The 23,775-nt window shown below is 36.1% G+C and overlaps 1 protein-coding gene across 1 annotated transcript in view; it reads left to right on the top strand.

Annotated features, from left to right (window-relative positions):
* The window catches only part of LOC107510477, a 204,712-nt gene extending 184,715 nt beyond the window's left edge, over positions 1-19,997 (top strand). Inside the window, exon 5 of the mRNA XM_036223320.1 lies at positions 19,800-19,997. Coding sequence (XP_036079213.1) covers positions 19,800-19,997 — 198 coding nt within the window. The remainder of the gene's footprint in view (positions 1-19,799) is intronic.
* Positions 19,998-23,775: the final 3,778 nt, after the last annotated feature.

Below are 23,775 nucleotides of genomic sequence, written 5' to 3' on the forward strand. Positions count from 1 at the left end.
TTTGACAAGGTTAATGAATTTTCAAGAACTCTCCCAAAATATATTTTTCAGTCTAAACCAATGTAACTATACACTTGTGACATAATTATTATACATATAAAACTTATTTCATTTGACCAGCATTTACTCTGTGCCTCCTGTGTGCCTAAATGACCGTCTTTCCTAGAAGGCTATTCTAAACTAGCTCACTTGGATCAACCTTTATTTTCAGGAATAAGCAGACCTATGTTTGTGAGTTAAAAGTATCGCAAGATGTTACCATGGGTTGTCCTCAGAGGAATGTCTGGGAAGCAAAGATTTCATCCTGTCCTAAGTAAAGATTTGCCTTGTTGATAACACATGGCCATTATCAGATGCATAGTCAGAGACTATTTTTTGCACGAATCAATTCTATCCAATACAGAGAATCTATCTACCATCTGATAATATCATATCTCTCTATCTATCTCTCTATCTCTCTATCTAGCTATCTATCTACCCTTATTCTCTCCAATATTATGTGCTGAACACATCAGGCTGTGTAGCTTTTATGTGCTTCTACCATAATTATGCAGCTTTGACCTTTACACATGAATAAGTTGCTGTGTGGGTGGCAGGATGAACAGTTAAAGAGCACCACTGTTGCAGAATAAGAATGTGGGAAATAGAACAGCACAATGACTTAAAAACTTTACACTCTCTTAAATAGCTTTCTGTTGTGGTTGCATTAGAACAGAGTCTCAAAAAGGATAACCAGCATGCTTATTTATTCACAGTTGCATTTCTTCCATCTTTAAAATATTTTTTTAATCTCATGCCTGAAGTTTCAGGTATTGAAAGGATCCCTCTTTTCAGAATCATTTGTTTGCATCAAAGCTTACATTCATCTTTCTAACCAATGGGAGCTATTATCCTGTCCAAATGAACAGAAAAGGAGAAGCTACTCTTCATTGTTTGTATCTTCTCTCTAAATGCAGGTGCTAGGTACAACTTGGGTCATAATTTCTTAAAGAATACCTGAAGTTTCTATGAAATGTGAATAATAATTTTAACAGTTCTAATAACAAAAGTTACCAAAATTTTTTTATTATTCTAAGATGTTTTACTGTATGTTTATCAGAGTACATATGTGTATTAATACATGTACACACTGGGGTAGGGTTGGAAGGGGTTAAAGGGACACTAGTTATCAAGAAGCTAATACATCATGTTCCTTTTTGTAGGTATTTTTCATGAAATGTCACTTAGATTCAGAACAGTTCCTTCCATGGAATGACTAAAATCTTGTTTTGAAATACAACATTTAGATTCCTTTCTTCCTATGACTACGCTATTATAAGCACTCACACAGAGTCCACGGACCTGACAATTTGCAAGGAATTTTTTATTTTAGAGCTTTCGTTGAAGGTCATCATTCTCCCCAGAAGGTAGCAGGAAAGGTCAAGAAGGAGGTAAGAGCATAGGCTGTGGAAGATGAAGGCAACAGTTTATGAATAAGAACAAGCAAATCCACAAATCAAGTAACTAAACTGTCCTTTAAACTAAACTGTGTTTTATTAAAGGTATTAATGAGTTTAACTATTGCCTGAACTTAGGTGCTATAAATAATTACTTATAAATTTCAAACATGAGTTTGTTTACTAATGATAACTAATGTCTATAATCTAGATGGAAGTGTTCACAAGCAAAACTCATTTATTACCTCTCGGTGGACAGGAAAACAAAAACACTATTTGTTCCTCAGAATAAACATAAATTAGGAGTCAGTCTTTCACCTTGATGTTTGCTAGCTAAAATCAAAGATGATTTTGGCTTATAATTCATCATAAATTTTATGATGTCTGCTAATTTTTAGTTATGCTAAAATCATAAGAATCTACTGTATGTTTTGACCAAGTAAGGGTATATGAAATGCTAATAACCGTTACTATTTAAGAGTGGTTGTTAAATTAGAAATGTGTGAGAAGATAAAAAACATAACTCAATTTTTATTAATCGTTATGTTTTAGTTAACATTTTATGTGCTTTATAATGTTTGTGCTTTCCAGTTTGGACAGCAGTCACTTCTGCTTACCTTTTAGAAAAGAATGCTCACTCCCATTGGTAGCAATCTGAGTTCGTGCCTTAGTGGGAATAGCTCTATAAAAGGAAGCTTCCTCTCAGAGCAACTAGGCTCTCAGGGTTAATTGGAGTGTTAGTTTTACATGCTGTCACAACAGATCAGTCTCGTGTTCCTACTATCAGAGCTAAGGCTTTGGGGCACACTTATTCAATTTTCTAGTACCAAAGCCATTGTTTGAGAAACAAAGGCAAGCAGGTTAATGCCTCTGAAGGCATGGGTAGATTGAGAAAAATAAGTTGTTCTCAGTTTTGAGTTGGCCGACTTTGGGAAAGAGATGCAAAGCTGTTTGTTTGTTTTTTGTCAGACAAAGAATTTGAATTTTAAAACATCTTTTAGGTCAGGAAAGAAGCAACTGCTATCCTAAGCAATAAACACCAAGGGGTTTCTGCTGATGAAATAAGGAACTCCGAATCTCCAGGACAACATTAATGTGGTTTAAAGATCTGCTATTAACACCGCTATGAAGAAATGGTAGTGTGTAAAACGACATTAATTAATGAAGCTATGGGGAAAGAAAAGGAAAAAGACGCCCAAGAGACACCATTTTAAACTCCTGGTGCTGTGTTTTTGATAACCTATCAGTTACCTGTAAAATAAGAGGATTATAGGAGATAAATTCTAAGCTCTGGCATCCCGTGAGTTGCTAAGTGCTGGTTGGTTTTCACTGAATCACAGAGGTACTGAGAAACCTCAAGCATATTGGTGGCACCAGGCACCTGCGGATGACTCAGGAAGGGAGGAATAGGACCAGGTGGCAAACTATCCAGTGCACTTGCCAAGGACACATCTCTGCAGACAAATGCAGTGAGCCTCAGCCCACATTAATTGCAAGCCCACCCTCTTGCTGTTTCTACTCTCGCAGCCTGATGGCAGTTCCCCTGTTTTTCTCATTTTAGGATTCTGTGAAAGAGAATTTGTTTTGTTTTGTTTTGTTTTGTTTTGTAAAAGTGCTTACTTGGCAAGCCAGCTCCCCCTCCTCTCCCTTCTCACAAGCACCACCATAATAAGCACCACCAAAAGAGGCTAATTTTGCCAGACTTGGATTCCAATCAACCAGTGCTTTCCAGAGATTGCCATGTTATTGTGAAATTAGACTTTTTATTACAGGAATAAATACTGTGCAGTCTTTGTAGCCAGCACTTAATGGATTCCTTTGCTAATTCCCCTAAATAACAAGGATTCCTTGTGAAAATAAAAGGCAGATAAGGTAGAGTAAACCAGTAATTACATATAATGTGCTGCTGTTAGCCTGCCAAAGTGGTTCATAAACCCGGCAGGGAAAGACTAGGGCATTTTTCAGGGCTTTCACCCCAATTGCCTTGCGCAGCATTTCTTTGTCCGTGAGCTGTTTACATGGAGGGAAATAGATTCTGCAGCTGTCTCTCTCTGTGGCCTGGTGGGAAGTCTTTATTACCTTCTTTCCCTTGTTCCCGACTCTGGAAGAACTCAGTTTCCATCCTAATACCTCATTAGCTTTCGAGCCAAATCTCTATGAAAGCCAAAAATATGAAAGAGCACTGTATCAGAGAAGGGTAGTCTATGGCATTGATTGTATTGTTGACAAGTTTTATCGGTTCAGAGCGCGGGTTTTAGTGTCAGAATGACATGAATCCGAATGTCCTACTCACCACATGCAGGCTGGGCAACATTGTGGCAAACTATACAACTTTCCTCAACCTTGGCTTTTCCATATTTAGGCGGGGCACCATGCAGTGACGCTCAAACTTTAGCATGCATGAGAGTCATCCAGAAAGCTTGGGTCAGCACACCAGGCAATAGCTGGGTTTCTCATTCAGAAATACCAAGGTGGGGAGCAAGAATCTGCATGTCTAACCTGCTGCCATGTGATGCTGACGTGCTGGTCTAGGGATCACACTGTGATCTACAGCACAGCAATATTGTGAGGATTAATGAGGTGTAATGTATTAAAAATGTTTGTTTTGCACAGTGCCACCATTTAGTCATCAGTCAATACACTACATATCTGTGTAAATACACACCATCTGTTTTCAGGTTTTCATTGAGAAACTTTGTGGTTACTCTCTTTCTATATCCCCAAACTCTTAATTTCTTTCGAGGTCTCTTCCTGAAACTCTCTGTGGTCACCGTTTATTTTTATTTTGAGAATCATGAATTTGATTACTCCCCCTTCCCTCCACCCCCCGTCCCCCCCCCCCAGCTTTTCATGTTTTTTTTTTTTTTTTCACATATTGAAATTTATTCGGGGTTTGGAATTTACTTCCTACCTATTTATCAGTCCAGCAATCTATCTTTCCTTATTTCTGTTCTACATCCTATGAAGCTGGTGTTTGTTTATTTTTGTTGATTTTGGAATGATGCTGTTACCCAGATAGCAATAACAGTTTGGTCCATATACTCTGTGGTCCTCAAGTATAAACTAAATTCTCTCATTTTTCAGTCACCACTTTAACTTATTGACAAACGTGACAAAAAGTAGTAAGAACTCTTATTCTTAGAAGACACAGGGGAGAGGATGACCTGCCTCCTGTGTGGCTTAGTTCCTCTGAGCATGTGGCATATGTGTTCTGAAGGCTTTTAAAGGACCCTAGCCCCAGTAATGCAACTGCTTTCCAAATAATACATTGTGAGCTGTCCAGGAGAGTGACAGAAAGATGAACGAGCTGCCAACATGGCGAGCTGGATTCTCACTCTCATTCAGTCACTAGCTACCTGAGTAATTCTGGCTAATTTGCTTATCATTTCTAGTCTAGGTAGGCCATTCTACAACTACCATATGTAAAATATTAGGGAAATAGTTTTCTAAGATCTCTATTAGTCCTTCAATTCTGTGTTTCTTTGAGACTTTTACTAGACATCTCAAACATAAACTATTTTTAAGGGTGTGAATAACTATATTTTCCTAAATTTTTCAAATGATATGATTAAATACAAAAGCAAACAAAATGAACAAATCCAAAGCAAAAAAAAAATCCATAATTTGAGGAAAAAAATGAAAGTGGCTTGACAAGCTTTTCTCAAACTGTGTTTTAAAAACCAATGTTATAGGAAGTGGTAATTCTTCTTGCCCCCACCCCCCCAATTCCATGTTTAGTGGACACCTGATATAGCCTCTTGGAAATCCACATGGCATATTAACACATCAGAGTTTCCAAGAATTCATGTAGTAACTAAAGAAATTTGTTTAAGTCTGCCTCACTTGAACTTGTATGAGGGAGAAAACATACCTTAACAACACACACACACATATATACACTTCTTTTTTTCCATTGTCAAATAATATTCTCTGAATACTCTACCAGAAGAACCCATTTTGGGGAAAGTGATCTGGAATTGAGTCTTGAATGATTAGGTTCAACCTATCTAAATTTCAGGGAATGCAGAGCAGGGATTGATCACAGCAGTAGCAGGAGAAAGCAACTGCACGATGAAGACACTGACCTTGAAGAATGGGTCCCTGCACCAGGTATAGTGCCCCACCAGTATCCACCACACCTGTGAGTGATGAGGCCTGAAACTTCTCCAAGCCAACTTGCCCCAAACCACACAGCCAGGAAGTAGAAGACATAGTAACAAAGCACAGCATTGAAGGCCCATACTCTTTGTACTAATTCCTATCCTCTGTCTCCTCCCTTTATTACATACCTTTATCATTAGGGAAGCAGTTTAACAATATCACAAATCCCAGTGTCCATTGGTGATAGTGAGCATACGTGGCCAAAAGACTACTACAGAGATAGGATGGGACTTCTAGTTCCTTTCCAATTATACCTTGTGGGAACCGAGTTAGTATATTTGCATAGAACCTGTCAAACATAGCATGTTCACTTCCAGGTCATATGTTTCTAAATGCATGTTCAAAATCTAAAGCCTGTAAACAAGATGTGTCTACTTCTATACATGCATGACGCACAGTATGCAATATATCAAATGCGCCATGACAGCTTCCTCTTGTATTAGAGCAGCAGCAACGTAGCACCTGTCTTTGAGTTAGAGATATCATCTTAGCCAGTTTTCTAGGTGCATGTCTAGCAGTATACGTCAATTCATTACATTTCTCTGTGCATCAGAATCCATATCTCCTCTGTTTCAGTTTTTTAAATTGGTTTTTCAATTGTATTTGACATACAATATTAGTTTCAAGTGTACAGCATAGAGATTAGACATTTATGTACCTTACGAAGTGATCACCCCAATAAGTACCCCTGCGGCACCATACATTGTTACTATAATATTATTAGCTATATTCCTTACGCTGTACTTATGCTGTACATCTCTGTGACTTTTTATAACTGGAACTTTGTACTTCTTAATTTCTTTTACCTTTTTCACCCATACCCCTAAAATACCCCTCTTATCTGGCTACTAACAGTTTGTTTTATTTATGAGTTTATTTCTGTTTTGTTTGTTCATTTATTTTTTTATGCATGTCACATATGTTGCATTTTTAAAATTTTATTATCAGTTTCAAGTATACAGTACATTGGTTAGACACTTATATAGTTTATAAAATGATCCCCCTAATTGCTCTTGGAATAAAATGTTTATTGGCTGCATAATATTCCATTGCATATAAAATGTTTTATGGCTGCATAATATTCCATTGCATATATGTACCACATGTCCTTTCTCCATTCGTCTATCTACGGGCACTTAGGTTGCTTTTATGTCTTGGCTATTGTAAATAATGCTGCAATGGACATAGGGGTGTGTATACCTTTTTGAATTAGTATTGGGTGAATACTCAGAAGTTGAATTGCTGGATCACATGGTAGTGCTATTTCTAATTTTTTTGAAAAATTTCTGTACTGTTTTCCATAGTGGCTGCACCAATTTATAATCCCATCAATAGTGCACAAGGATTACCTTTTTCCATGTCATTACCAATACTTGTTCTTTGTTGATTTATTGATAATTGCCATTCTGAAACACGTGAGATGATATTTCACTGGTTTTGATTTACATTTTCCTGATGATTAGTGATGTTGAGTGTTTTTTCAAGTATCTGCTGGCCATCGGTATGTTCTCTCTGGAGAAATATCTATTTATGTCCTCTTTCCATTTTTTTAAACAGATTGTTTTGTTTTGTTGACGTTGATCTGTATGAGACTCTATATATTTTGGATATTAATCCCATATCAAAATAACCTCCTTTGCAATATATTCTATGTATTTTTGTTGTATTGATGGTTTTTTTTGCATTACAGAAACTTTTTTCAATGTTCCTATCTTAAAAAGAGATAGGATGGGACTTCTAGGACTCTGGAAACCTAGATGGTAGCTAGGACTCTGGAAACCCCTAAACTGTCCACACTTTGGTCTCCTTGTGGGGTGGGGGAAAGTATTGGAAACACTATGCCTGGTACCATAAAGCCTAAAAAAATTTTGAGCACTTATCCATGTCAGAATTACTCTTCCAGTTATGTGAGATGATACATATGCTATATCATTCTATATAAATATGAGAAAGCATTGCTATATGGATAGTATTGATAGTGATTTATTTCTTGGTATTAATCATAATCTCTTACAGATTCCTATTTTAAAATGCACATATCCCAACAGTGTTGACATTTAGAGTTGAATCATGAATGCATTGAATACATTTGGGAGGAACTATACCTAATGAAAGAAATGAGAAAAGGAGAAAGACTAGGATAAAGCCAGAATTCCAAGTAGAATCCCACCTCCTTTCCTCCATGGCTTTGCCAAGGGACATTCTGAGGAGGTCTCTGAGGGACAGTAGTCTGCCTGTTAGAGATAGCCTTCAGATATATTTGTTAAGACTCTTTTTGGCTGCAAGTAACTGAAAAGCATCAAACTGACATACTAAAAAGACATGGAGGGGGAGAAGGAGAACTTTATTAGAAGGATCCGTGTAATAGCTCATATGATTCAGGGACAAGTCAGTAAATATTAGGTCATGAAGAATTGAACCAACAAATAGAAAGTTAGGAACAAGAGCTACCATTTTACTTTATTTAGATCCACATGGCCTCTCATATCTGATTCATTTCAGTATGACAGCTCCGTATTCCTTCTGTCTAAACTAGCTTTTGCTACTTGGCATGAATATTCCAAATGTGGTCATTCTCATTCTGATTTAATAATACCTCCCAATTTTGGAACCTGCATAAACTGATGAGTCCCTCTAAATCTTTCTTCTAATTTCTCAGGGTAAATTGCATTGGCCCTCATCGAGTTAGTGCCTATTTCTGATCCAGTTGTCTGAGGCCAGGATGTGCAAAAGTGACAAAGAGGATTCCTTATTTGGAAAGAAATTTCTTAGAATTAGGGGCAGGTAGGTCATACAGAAATCTCAAAATACATATGCCACATTTTGTGAATAAAGTAGTCATTGAAAAGATGCATAGACTGACTCTTGTGCACATAGACTCTGGAAATGGAAAATAAAGAGATTCGAATTAAGAGACTAAGAGGCAAAGCAAAAAAAGCAATAAAGAAAATTAATAGGGTGAGCTTGTGCATATCACGTGCACATGCTCCCAGAGATATACATCTTACCAATTTGTTGAACATACATTTTACCAATTTGTTGAACAATACCTTTATTTATGAAGAGCTTTTTCCTCTCATTTCTTCTTCCTCCCCTTGAAACACCAATGAGGAGGAGGGGAGAAAAAATTTGAAAGATTTGAGAGCAACACTCTTTCTTTAAGCTACATACTAAAAATTCTACTTGTTTCCATTAACCACTATCTGCGCTTTTGTGCCTCTTTCATCATATGTAAAATGAGAATAGTCATGTCAGTCTTGTGAAGCTTTGGAGAGGACCGAATGGAATATTATCTGTAAGTTACTTAGGCTAGTGTCTGCCATTTGGCAAAGAATCGATATATTTTAGTTCTGTAATTATTGTCATTATTATTATTGCCTGAGCATATAGCATAAACATATATAGGCATAATAATACATCATAAAGTTTTAGGAGAAGGAAAAACACACTAGCTTAAGAAGAACTTTAGAGATGAGACAGGACTTATGATTCACATGTTATTTTTTTTTTCTTTCCCAGACAAAATGCACGTGGATGAGTAATCCATTTGGGGCAGAGAGGGCAGCAGAAGCACAGAGGTGCAATGGTTTCTGCTTTATTATGTATTGTATTGCATATAAAAAGTTGGTTTAAACAGAAGGAATACTTAAGAAGATATTTAGGAATGCAATTAGAGTTAGACTTTCAATTCTTTTAAAACTTCTTTTTTAAAACAAATATAAATGGATAATATCCAGGAGATTATGCATCTAGAAAAATGCCCTCGGGCAAACAGAAAAATAATAACATACACACACAAAAAGAGAAAACAACACAGAAAAACCTGTTTACTTACCCCTTCCAAGATGTGCTCCAACTTTCTGAGATGCTTTCAGTGTACTCCAAGGGGTGATTTTTTCTAATGTGAGTCAATCCTGGTACTTTCTGGACTAACTATATAAGGATATCTTTCCTAAATTATGTTATTTGGTTGAGGTGCATTAATATGATGATATAATCAATATGGCCCTCAAAGAGAGGTTTGGCATGTTGCCAACCTCTTAAATGTGGTTTGCGAGAGAAAACCCTCATGTATATCTTCCAGAACTATAGATGTAAAAATATAGCTGGTAAAGGTGACACCAGGGCCCTCTGAACATGTGTGATGAGTTTTGAATGAGAACAGTGACAGGGAAAAAGTCTTTCAAAACTTACAGATACGTGAACATTATCATCATCATCACAATCATCATCATCATTGTCATTATCATCGCCATCAATGTCATCATTGTTGTCATCATCATCACCATCATCATCTCTGTTCAACACTTATTACATGCCAAAATCTATGTTAGGTGCTTTACATGCATTATTTATAAGCTTCTTCAATACATAATGAGGTACATATTATTATTACTCCATTTGTATAGATAAGGATAGATATGCAGATATATTATTAAAATGCCCAATGTTGCACAATTAAGCTAAGAATGTTATACCACCACCTATCAAGGCTTATTACAAAGCTATAAAACAAGACAATGCATTATTCATCCAGAGATAAAGAAATAAATCAGTGTAACAAAACAAAGAATTGTTAAACAGACTCACCTAGTTTATGAAAAAGCAATACTACTGTGTTATTGGGAAAGGGTGATCTTTTCAATAAATAGTGCTGGATCAATTAGATATCTATATAGGGAAACAATAATTAATCTCAACTCTCTACCTCCCGCCCTTTATAAAAGTCAATTCAAGCTGTATTGTAGATCTAAACATGAAAGGCAAAACAATAAAATTTTCATGACATTGGGCACAAGCAAAGATTTCATTAAAAAGATACAAAATGTGCTAATCATAAGGCAACACAATAAAGAACTGCATTACTTTAAATAAGAATATTAATCAAAATATATCATGGTAAGTCATAGCAGAAATAATATAAAAATATAAAAAGAATCGCACAAATCAATAAGATCTGGGAAAAGATACCAATTAAAATAGGCAAATGATTCAAATAAACACTTTACCAAAAAAAAAAAAGTTTTAAAATGATCAAAGTACACTGAAAACTTCCTCAACTTTAGTAGTCATCGGGAATTGACTATTAAACCATGATGCACTAAAACTGCATACCTACCAGAATGTGTAAAATGCAAATAGTTGATACCAAGCATTAGTGAAGACGTGAAGCAACCAAGAGTCCCATATTCTTCCACAGAGAATAAATCTGTGCAACTGCTTTGAAAATTATTTGTCAAGATGTAGCAGAGTTGATCATGTGCATAAACTTTACCCAGAAATCTCACTCCAGAGTATATATCCAATAAATTGGAATACATATGTTTACCAAAAAAAAAAAAATGCAGTACTCTTCACACCAACTTTATTCTTAATAGTCCTTAACTGAAGACAACTTAAATGTTCTATGTAGAATGGATAAATTGTGGTATAGTCATATCACAAAAACTAAACTGAATTGAGAATAAACTACCATTACAGCAAAAATATGCATGAATCTCACGATGTTGAGCAAAATCAGTCAGATACAAAAAAAGACATACCATATGATTCTATTTATATAAAATTTCAAAAAGAGGGAAAAATAATCTGTGGGATAGGAAGTTCAGGATTCTGTTTGTCCAGGGGGAGTGGTAACAGATCATTGAAAGGGAAAATTAGGAGACGCTTCTGAAGTGCTGGTAATTTTTGTTTCTTGATCTCTTTATTTTGCAGGAGTGTGTTTCCTTTTTGAAAATTTATCTGGCTGTAAACTTGATTTGTGTACTTTTTTTTTTAAATAACAGTATGGATTTTATTTTAAGAGAATGCATACTGAGAAAGAAAAAAATTCAACCAAGAAGAAACCATGAAATTATTTTCATTTCAGTAATTCTTACTAAAAAGTTCCATAAAAAAATAACCCTGTGCTGTGGTTAGAGCCCATGTCTGCTTTGTATAGCACTGCTTGTGTTTACATGCTCTATGATTTGTAAGCTCTGGGCACAGGGATTGATTCTGAGAGGACAGATGCTTTATTTGCAAATGTTTACCCTCTTGTGCTGCAATTAACGAGCCTGCTAAACAGGCTGCATACAGAATGCTCTGAGATTTATAGCTGAGCTGTACACGCTCAAGAAAAAGATGGAAAATAGGGGTCTAACCAACGATTGCATAGTGATGAAATGCCAAGATATTCTAAAGTCATTCAATATCCAAGAAAAGCAGAGGAGAATGAATAACTCAGGCGTCTGGTGCTGGTCCTGCAGGGAAGGTCGTCTCAGAACTCTCACTTCTATGACTTCTGTATTCCTCTAAGCAGGAGTCAAGATTGAAGTATATTTTCAAATCCTCTACTCAAAAAGAAATATGAAATCCCTTTGATGTGATCATTTCTGGCAAGATGCTGAAATATAAGAGCAAAGACACAAGCAATGTGGTAGAAATACCCTCTGAGCTCAGAGACTCACAAGACAATCCTATGAGTTTTGAAAGACCGAGAAGCATCTTGTCTTCTACTAAGCTGAACTTTAGATTTTGAATTTAAGAAATGTGTCATGTAGAAATCAGCCTCATTTCAGGCTTGCAAGAAAGTTCAAGGTGCTCTGGCCAGCATTCTCCATCCACTCCTCATACACACACATCTTGAATTTTATGAAGTGAAGCGTTCATCTTAGTTTATCTTAGTATTATACTTTTTTCCTGAGTTTATGGGGGCTGTAAGATCTTTGAATAAACTTTGGTTCTCAGAACCAACAATCAAATACAGTGGGAGGGCCGGGTCTCATATAAAGACACAGGCCTGGTGCATTAACCTTGTGTTCCACATTCATGATATTGCCCAGGTATGCTTGTCACTACCATCAAGGCTTCGATGGCAGTAGCCAGCTCTGCCACTGCAGCCTGAAGACCTCACCATAGCTGACTGTATCCCTCCCGCTCCTTTGATAAATGTTGAACAATGACCACAGCATCAGATTAAACCCGGAAATGAATCTGTCTGTGTGCTGTGGAGGGGGTTTGGGGCAAGTGAATGCCATTTTAATTTTGTTGAAATGTCAAAATATAAGAAGAAATTGAGAGTTGCTAGGTCAGGGAGATTTAGCTGTAGGTTAGATGATCGATGGAAACTCCAAATCTCATTATTTCCTCATACTGTATACACACTAGCAATCTGATATAGGAGCAATGATGATGCAGCACTAACAGAAATGAAAGCAGATTTGGGGAAGCCCTTATCTTGCACAGAGTAGCAGATGTGATTACTTTCACTGTATACAACAATATACTATTTCTGCTGCATAGCATTTCTCTTGTAAAATTTGAATTATCTTTCCTTGTGTAATAACCAGAAAATGAGCCATGCCACACCACCCCTGGGAGGTGTATCACACTATAGAGGAAACTAAATCAGATTCCTGGGCTGACTGAATCCCCTAAGAGGTGAAAAGAACTTAAGAGACAGCATTCAAGCAGTGTTATCCAGAAGGAATAAAGATAATCAATAAAAAATCAAGACAGAATTATAAGCTATAGATTTAAAGTTTATAAACTTTATTTCTCTAACATTGTACCTAATTAAAGTAGTCCAAATATAGAATTTTTCTCATAAAGTTATCTATCAAACTTGTTTATATGTATATATATACACATATATTTGTTAATGTATGTACACGGATATGTATATATGTGTATACATATATATAAGGCATATATAAAATAAAAAAGCTGATATTTAACTAATGTCATTAAAGAAACTGATATTGGATAACAGGACCTGGATTATCAATACATAGAATTATCTGGTTTTAGGGAAATAAAACTAATAAATCGGGAAGAAATGGTATGTACTTTACCAGGTAAGCTATACAACAATAATAGTCAGAATAGCGGGAGTTGAGGAGTGTGTATAGACTAGACAGCATCCTTATGGAGTAGTTTTGCTCTAGGCCCATGAGTGGTCCTTCAAGCATGACCATAGGAATTATAAAGATTTGACTCATGGGAAAAGTTGCCCTCCTCATACCAACTCCATGTGCAACAAGTTCATGGCAGTTTTCTGGGGGAGCTGCAGTCAAGGACTCAGCTCTCTTTGTTGGGGTCCACGGATGAGGCACTTCCCAGGCACTTCCACCATGATCACCTTACTAGGAGCCTTGGCTGAGGCATTTTTCTCCACTTTGACCTAGTACCTTTCTATATCTTACCCTTCGTCATCTCTCTCCCCTCTAAAGAGATAGGATCCCTTTGGGTCTTATCCACAGTGAGACAGGCGAATTCTCTCTGTCCGTGCTACGTCTACGTGACCCTCCCCTTAGTACTGTTCCTTGGGGATAAGTGGTACATTAGGGAGCCAGTGCTTCTTTTTGCCTCTGGCTTGCTCAGTGGCAGTAAATGAATAAAGGTGTTTGATTGTTACATTCAGTTTGGCGGGTTGTCCTAACTGACAAGCTTGACACCAGATTATTTGACAAAAATTTAAAAAGCCTACAAGTGACTATTGCTTTCAGCTAAGACAGAGTAGCATTTATCAAATCATTCTAGAGAGAACAACTACGAAGTTGAAAGAAATTTTAAAAATAACTTTTGAGAGGTATCAGAGAACAACTAAGAGTGTCAGGATTCGATGGGTCAGGAGCCCAAGAGATCGGCAGCGTGGTGTAGTAAGCCGGACGTACTCCATCACTTTTCCTTCTGAGGCATTAGCCCAGGTGTCACTGGAGTGGGAGGATAATCAAAACTAGGTCGTATGAGCTTCCAGAAGTTTTGCAGGGTGGAGATATAAAAATTAGAAATTGATATTACCAAGACCAAAATTTTGGAGATGAGGAAACCTGGAGAAGGAAGCCTGATACTCAGCATCACTTTTCTCCTCCAGGCATTTTCTGATTCCTAATCTTCATGAGGCAAGCGGGCTAGAAGCCAGCAGAACGGAGAAACTGAAAAAGTTAAGATGAGTTTTTGATATTTTCCTAGTGCTATGATGACAAACATTGTATTAAGAGCAATAAGGGGTCGGAGCCCTGGTAAAACCCAGGTTTTCAGTTGAGAGTGTGAAAAGACAACTGTCAAACAGTGATAATGTACTGTATAGGCCGGCTTTTACCAAGGCTCAGGCCCATGGTTATTTGGAAAGCTAACTGGATGAAGGCAATCTTCTCTTACATTAACTGTGTGGCAGGAGAACGCTACCTCCTCTCTGGATCAAGATAGCACCTCGCAGCCTCTGAAAGTTCTTGTCCATATAGACTAATTCAGTTTAAAACAAGAACATCAGATATACCTAGGGACAGGACCAAGGTCAAATTCCAATAAAGAGGGGAACGAAACAAAACAAAAAGCCCAGGAAAAAAATCAACCCCACAATGGAAACGAACACAGAACTTGAATTTTCAGATATAGAAGATAAAGTAATCGAGGTTTCATTTTTTAGGAAAACCGATGATAAGTTAATAAATCTCACCAAAGAACTAAGATCTGTAAAAAGAATCAAATGGAAATTGTTGAACTAAAAAATGCCCTAAATTAAATGTTAAAAAATCAGTGGCTTTTTAAATTTCAAATTTCAAAATTTCAAATAGCATATTTGATGTAACAGAAGGAAAGATTAATGATTGAAAAAGAAGCTAGAACAAAATATCCAAAGTGAAGCATGGAGATTCAAAATGGATGGAAAATATAGAAAAGAAAGTAAATACCTATAGACCATGATGAAAAGATTAAACAAATGCCATTTTGAATGTTGATGGAAAAAAGAAAAAAAATAGAGTAGAAGCAGTATTTGAAAAGATGTTGGCCAAGAAGTTTTCATAACTGATGGAAGACTATGGACTGAAGCAGAGCAATCAAAGAAAAATGTACCTAAACGCATGAGAAAAATAAATAAATTTAAAAAACTGTCAAAAACCAAATGTAAATCTTTAAATAAATCAAAAGGAAAACTATTATTTTATTTATAAATGTATTTATTTTAGTTAGTTTCAAGTATACAGTACATTGGTTAGACGTTTTTTATAGTTTATAAGACAATCCCCCTAATTGCTCCTTCTCTCTTCTGGCTCGCCACCTAGCCAATATATTAATGCTAACTGCATTCCCTATGCAGTGCTCCCCATTGTGTGACCATCTATCAACTATTAATTTGTACTTCTGTAACCCTTCACCCAATTCTCCTAGCTCCCCAAGTCCCCTCTCCTCTGACCATCACCAAATTGTCCCCTATATTGGTGAGTCTGTTTTGGATTAGTTTGTTCTTTTTGTTCCTCAGATTCTACATATAAGTGAAATCATATAGTATCTATCTTTCTCTGTCTGATTTATTTCACTCAGCATGATAAACTCTAGGTCTATCCACACCATTGCAAATGGTAGGATTTCATTTTTTTAATGGCTGAGTAATATTCCATTGTGTACGTGAACCATAATTTCTTTATGAAAACTTTTTTAAAAAATTGTGAAATAAAACTGACTTATAAATGAGATAATAGAGCCAAAAAAAATATTATCTTGAATTACCTAAAAAAAAATAGCTGCCAGCCTAAATTTCTATATTCAGGAGAAACATCCTTCAAATATTAAAGCGAAGTAAACATTTTGAGCCAAATAAAAGAAATATTTCATGCCAAGAGTCCCACCCTAATTTCGAACACTAAAAAAAATTCTTCATGTAGAAATAGTATTAATTAGAAGCAGGATAACATGCAAGTGGTAATGAAAAGCAATATATGCATAAATATGTGAGTAAATTTAAATAATATTGGTTGTATACACAATAATTAAAATGTATGTGTGATTTAAATTTAAAATTAAAATACAGGACAACAGTAGCAGGTAAAGATGAAAAGTATGAAGGAGATAAATATAGTTAAATTTTAATGAGGTGCCCTCGTTATCCAGGAGATTTAAAATTTATATTAAAATCAAAATGTTAATTTTTGTATGATGCACATTGTGATGTGTATGATAACTCTAAATTAACATTAAAAAAGTATATTACTCTAGTTAATAGGAGAAATATGATGATGATGATTATAATATTTCTTACTGCAAGAAAAACAGAAACAAAGAAAATAAAAGAGAAAATGAAGAATAAATAGGAACAAGTAGACATGAATATTATTAAGGTAAATTTAAACTCAGATATACTAGCAATTACACTAAATTTAGAAAAACTTAGCATTTGCTGCAAGAACATAAAATTTCTGGCAAGATGCTTACAAGAGAAACATCTTAAGTAGAGTACACAGAGCAGAGAATTGGAAAAGATGACTAGTAAACACTAACCAAAAGAAAAAACTTAGGCAGTTGTACTTATATAAGACATTATTTTATTCATTAATCATTAATGCATTAATCCAATTTATTAATCCATAAACATAACACACAAAGAATTACTAGAATTCTGGAAGGGTATTTCGTGACGTTGAAAGGGTCAATTCACCATGAAGACATGATAATTCTAAATTTGTTAATATTCAAAAGACTGACAATACTGTTGATGAAGGTCTGAGACTTGAAATCTCTGATTGGAAAGTAAGTTTTATAACTATTTTGAAAAACTAGCTATTTACATAAATGTAAAATACATTCTTAACTTATTCTCTGACCAATCTACCTTTAGATATATTTCTACAATAAGTAAAAGCATATGTCCACTGAAGGACAATCACAAGAAAGTTCACAATAGACCTATACTGGAAAAAAAAACCTAAATGTCTATCAGCCAGAGAATGAATAAATGTGTTTTGGTTTATTCATACAGTGAAAAACTAAAAAGTAATTAAATTGAACAGTCTAGAGCTATGTGTAATGACATGGATGTATCTCATAGGCACAGGATGCATGTAACAACAGCACGCGTTATATGATTTCTTGTCTGTGAAGATCAGGGATAGGCAAAATTGCCGGTTGTGACAGAAATTACCATGTTTGGTGGGTGAGTGGGTATTTCCTGCAGTGGGTACAGGGAGCAAAATGGGTTGCTGCAGATGTCTGCATTCTCCATCTGTTTGGTGATTACACAGGTGTTTTTAATGGATCTCTGCGCATGTATATGGGGTGTGTATGTCTTTATGTGTATGTATATGTAGAACTCTCCAAGCACTGCACTCAAAACTTGTGTATTTTATGATACACCACATTTAAAATGTACACAGAAAAAATAAGCAGCAAATAAAAAACCACACAACTCAATATATGAATCACTTAATTTGAACCATGGTCAGGGCTTACCTCCAATGTGATTGATGCACGTGCTGATCTTTCTGAATCAGAATTTCTGTAAATTGAAATCATATCCAACTATCAAACCTCAATTCAAGCTCCCACTTCTCCATGTAATCTTCCTTGAATCCTCGGACCTTTATATTCCTATTCTCTGCCATAAATTTCTTCAGTGCTTATACACACTATTTTACAGGTTGCAAAGCAGTAATAAAACAGCCCCCTCATATAAATGATCATGTTATCCTATGGGGCAGAGGATCAATAATCTCCACTTGTTTCCAGTGGTTAAATGAAGGAAAGGGATCTTGGGCATTGCTCTAAAATTAGCAACTGTAAACAGCTTAGCAAAGCTGTATTTTTACCAATGCCTAGGATGAAAGGCTAATCTTTGGATTTTCAAAATCTCAATGATAGAAAATATGTATATACACATTTTGTATTTAAATGTAATACTTATTACTAGCTCTCAAGAAATAGAGATATCAATGTTCTTTTAAGAACAATTATTTCTTATATTTGAAAAACAGCATTAAAAAAACAAAAATATGTTAAATGCTAAAAATTCTGGGTCACAAGGTCTTTTCATCTCCTTGGATCCAAATCTCCGTGTCCCCAATAGATGATTTATTTTGCAAACTGAAGATACACCTTATTGGGCATGCCAGGTTTCTCTTACCAAAATTTGTCTTCCCTAATAGAGAAGACAAAAAGGATGGGAGAGGAGTGCAAATCCTCTTTTCCAGATGGTCTCTTCCACTGTGTTTGTAATTGAAGGACAGGAGTTAATTGGATGCTTTTAAGAGAGGCTTTGTAAATGCTGAGCATCTGCTGATCTGCCCTGGAGAGCAGAACAGAGTACCATTCTCCCACCTTTTGGAACCTAGCTCTGCCCTAACACTCAGGATTAGTAGTTATGGTAAATAATACATTGTTCTCTTGTATATTTTATGGGATTATTTATTGTATATAGGAATGCTACTATTATTTTTAGGTTTATTTGTATCTGGCTGTCATATTGTACTTTCTTATGTTTTTCTAGAACATCTACTAGGCAAGTACTCAAAATAATTATTTTGCTGTTTGTCACATTTCTACTAGTTAACCCTTGCCTTTTCCTTGCCTAATTATCTTAGTTATAAGGTACATTTTAGCTAATTGTAAAGGAAATTGTGTAGGCATTGTTGAGTATTTAAGGGAATGATGGCTTTGAGTAAAAGATACTAGAGGTAGAGTGACAGCTTTGAAGCTACAGCACTGACAGTTTGGATGCTATGAATTATGACAGACTAGGATACAGGCTGCAGAGAAAGAAAATATTATAGGTCAGAGATATTTTACACAAATAATTCACTATATTTGATTATGTGACTATAAAACAAAGTAAATGTATAGACTTCAGACCTGAAACATATTATCTGATCCAGGGGTTCCAAAATCTGACAAGTCATTAGAATCAATTCTTGAAGTTGTTCAGAACAGATTTTTGGGACTTACTGATTCATATTTCATAATTTCTTAACATAGATTCCAGGAATCTGTTCATCAAAGTCCCCGGATAATTTGATGACCCAAATTTGGGAAGCAGTGTTCAAATTAAAAATGACTAAAGAATTTACTTTAGTTTCATAGTAACCAAAATGTGTTTATCAAGAAAGATTTTAATGAAATATTTGAATCCCAAGTTGAAACATTGTTTCTTAGAATTTCATCTTGCAAAAATTAGCAGATGCTTTAATATTCTTCAATGTTATACTTTCTGACATTGTAACTGCAGCTAAAACATCTTACAGGAAATTCTAGCTATGTGTTTTATTTTTAATTGTCAAAGCAGCTTTACAAATGCTATTCAGTTTGCAATTCACAGCCTGAAAATTAATATCCAGAATTTACTAAGCATTTACGTATCACCACATAATATGCTAAGCACTTAACATGCATCACCAGATTTCATCCTTATAACAACCCAATAAACAGGTATAATCAATGTTTCTGTTTCAGACCAGTAGATTCTATCCATCACTGAGGCTTACAGAGACCAACAAATTGTTTATGTCGACAAAATCACCAAGTGGTGAAGTCAAGATGCAAGAACCTATAACAAACCGAGGCCATGTTATGTACCCACGCTCTTCAGTTGGCGACATACCTAACATGCCCCTTATGCTGCAGTCGGAGGCCAATGGAAGCAGTAAGTAAAGCAAAGTAAGTAAGATTCCTTTGCTTTTATTTCTTTGCAGTTCACTTGATAGCTAATCCAATCGACATAAAGTTACAGGAACCAATGTACTTCTCACACTTCCACATTTTCAAATATTTAGTTCTCCCCCCAAAATCTGTTCTTACCATGTGAATATGATAAGATTCAAATAAAGCTCCAGACTTCTATCAAAATAGGGTTTGACATTCGTACTCTCCCAGAGAGGATGATAATGGTCTTGGTGTGTATGAGCATCTCCCTCCCAGAGAATGAAGGGCCTACAGTTGCCCTACTATATGTAGCCTCACTTCAAGGACAAAAGAATAAGGCTGACAATGAATATAACAAGGGCCCTTTTCTGCAAGTGCCCTCCTGGAAGCTGTACCGATGGTTCTGAGGCCTCAGCAGTCTACACTTGGATTAGTTTTCTGGCATTACCCAAGAATAACCCTTCTTCCGCAAAGCTTTGGACTTGGCTCAACCAAAACGATTCCTCTGGTTATAGGAGAAATAAGCCTTTGGATTGTTATTAGACACTCACAGTAGAAGGGGAGGGAGCTGGATATCAAACATGGTCTTACAATCTATCTGAGCTCTAATGCCACCTCTTGTTAATGGTCCTTGTGATTTTGCTGGTTTTTTTTTTTTTTTTCACATATACCGGGTAGAAAGAGTTCCCATAAATGACTTAAAAAGCAGGAAAAAAATGGTACCACATAGTCACTGAGAAAAATATTTGTGAGGTTTCTGAACGGTAGTAACAAATAACACTTAATAGGGTATTCTCTCTTTGTCAGGCACTGTGTCTCATAAGCATTTTGCTGTACTATGTTATTTAAGGCCCATTACAACCATTGCAAGGTTAGCACTACTTGCATTCTCATTGCACAGACAGAGAAATAGGTCCAGAGTTAGTAAATAACACCAGGACCAATCTCCTTAACCACTCCTCTATACCTCTCATCCACCCCAAACTTTAGGCTATTTCTACTCACTTTACTAGGCAGCTAGCATCAAATGTTTAAATTATATTGAGCTATTTTAAGAGGACTATTCTCTGCCAAGTGCTGTCTATAGCAGTTTTCAGGCTACTCTAAAGGAAAACAGACTAATGCAGGTAAGGACATGAGGAATATATAATCAACCTCTATCAACTTCACATATGAATCCAAAATGATGTTTCTCCATAGAACATTCCTGTTCTTTGTTTACCCTCGCAATGTCCATTTATTATTAATGTTATGATCTGTCTATTATTTCCAAATTAGACACAGAAGGCTGGTTTTGTCCAGAACCTGATACCCTTTTCACATAAGAGTTGCAGTTATGATGTTGAGGAGGGCGATACAGAGTCATAATCCAGGGCAGTTCTTCTTCATGTTACTGCTGAGCACTTTTGTTCATGTTTTGGTTCTAAAGCAATGGTGCCAGGTTCGAAATATGTTTGCTCCCCTCTGGAACTACCCAGACAAGGAAGACATCAGGATCACACTGCTGCCCAGTCTAGGGGTGGAGAAGGGAGGCAGTGAGTGCAGCACAAGATCTGAAGTCAGATCTCTGCTCTGTCACCTACCGGCTCCGTGTACTTAGGTTAGTCTTCTGTCTAGATTAGAGCTTCAGTTTCCTTATCAACAGATTGGGGATTAAAGCAGGCCTCATTCAGAAGTGTCATGATGATAAAGTAATGTATAAAATCACATGTGACAGTGGCTGTCACGTGGGCCTTTACCATTTGGTCAATATAAAGTTGGGGGCTCTAGGGCTGTCATAGATAGTCTGGTTCTCTCTGGATCTGGGCACACATAGATTGCAACTCCCTACTCAGATGACTTGCTTTGGTAAATGAGATGTAAACAGAAGTGCCCTGTTACTTCTAGGCGGAAGCTTTAAGGGCCAGGCTGTGCTGAACTCTGCTCTCTTTCTTCCTCTGCCGCAATGAACAACAATTATTCAATGAAGGTGATGCTCCATTAGTCTAGCATCAGGCAAGAGAATGACAGGCAGTAGCACTCCTAGCTGACTCCCAAGACATGAATCTTAGCTGTTTTATCCCACTGAGATTTAGTCTTTGTTACTGCAGCCTAAACTAGTTTACAGTTTCTGATATTAATATTATGATTATTGTGATTATTATTGTTATTGATATTGTTATTGATAGGAAACTCATCTTTGTTTCTGAGTTTTTCACAAACAAGAGAGAGTTAATGCCTGTTGAATAATAACAATGACAATGGCATTAGTTTTTGAAGACATTTTAGAGTACTGTTTTATGTAATTTCCTTATATAAGATATAATTTTCTCAATGATCCTATGAAGTGAGTACTATTACCCCATTTTACACATGAGGAAACTGAGACTGAGACGTGAGTTTGAATCTTCCCATACCCTCCTAATCACTCACATGTATGATCTGGTCCAAGCTACTTAAAATTTTCTATCCTAGTACAAAGCATTTTCTTCGCTGAGTCTATAAATTATGGCTGCCAGAATCCAGCATTATGGCATGGCTTAAATATAAGGTCAAAGATAATAAGGAAACATAAATTATTTAGAAATTTATTTTTAGTTTCTTCTTTATTATTCATAAAGTTTGAACCGATTCATTTGCTTTTGTTTTAATAGTTGCCTTACTTTTATTTCCTTTTTCCTTTCCTTTTTTATTTTTTTTATTTATTTTTTTTTTTTTTAAGAGCTACTCCTTTGTCAGGGACAGTGAGTAATTTTAGCTTTTGGCCCACAGTGGCTGAAGTGGAGCTAGGTGCTTACAAGTGGAAGATGATTCATATTGATTTTTCTATTATCTGCCTCTTCCTTTCCATGCCTCTCCTTTGTTTTGGTCCTTTGTCTACCTGAAAGACAGTAATTTAGCAGAAATAATGTCAGAACTTTCTTCTGTCTCACCCATCTCCATAGGAATGTCACAGTTAAAAAAACAAGAAGGGTAGTTTTCATCTTAGAGAGACTATATATACTATTCTCAACTTCCTGCTTACCAAGGTGTACATCCCTACAAGCAAGAGACCATTCTCTGCTATTGAAACTGTAGTGGAACTCCAGACTTCTGTAATTTGTGATTTAAAAGCAGACGTTGGCAGACGAGGCATATTTGACCAACATTTTTAATTTGCTTGAGTTTAATATGTTATGCTCTCTGACCTGGCCAGGGGCATTTTCAGGAGACAGCAGTACCTCACGTGTGTTATTTTAGATACCCTGAGCCTATCTTCGGTCACCCTTACCAGACACACGTCCTCTTCCTTCCACAGCTTTAATCTTTCCCTTGAAACTTACTCATTTCCCCAGCTTGAAAATAGACTAGACTCTCCTAGCTTAAAATGATAGTACATATTTAGTTAGCAGTGAAAACAAAGGCAGAGATGTAAGATGGTCCGAGTAAGACATATAGGCGAGTGTACCAAGCCTGGCTTGAGTGAAGCATTTAATAACATCTGTTGTTTAAAAAAGAAAAAAGAAAAAAAGAAACCTGAGTGTGGATGGATGGTCTAGCCTACCGCTCTAGTGAAGATATAAAAATATGTGTTTGAATCTTTCTCAAGTAATATGAGCTACTGCAAAAACTTTTTAATAAAAAGTTGCTCTTATGGTTTGAGGGACACAGGGAATAGATACACACAGGACACACACAACAGGTTTATCTAAGAATATCAACCACCGGCAGATACCTCAAATGCAGCCTTATACAGACATCTGAAATCTCCCTGAGACAAGTGAGGCGACTTCAATCCAGACACATCCTCCCCCCATCCCCTTGAGAG

The sequence above is a fragment of the Rousettus aegyptiacus genome, unplaced genomic scaffold (genome assembly GCF_014176215.1).
Source record: "Rousettus aegyptiacus isolate mRouAeg1 unplaced genomic scaffold, mRouAeg1.p scaffold_m13_p_6, whole genome shotgun sequence".
NCBI classification, from domain to species: Eukaryota; Metazoa; Chordata; class Mammalia; order Chiroptera; family Pteropodidae; genus Rousettus; species Rousettus aegyptiacus.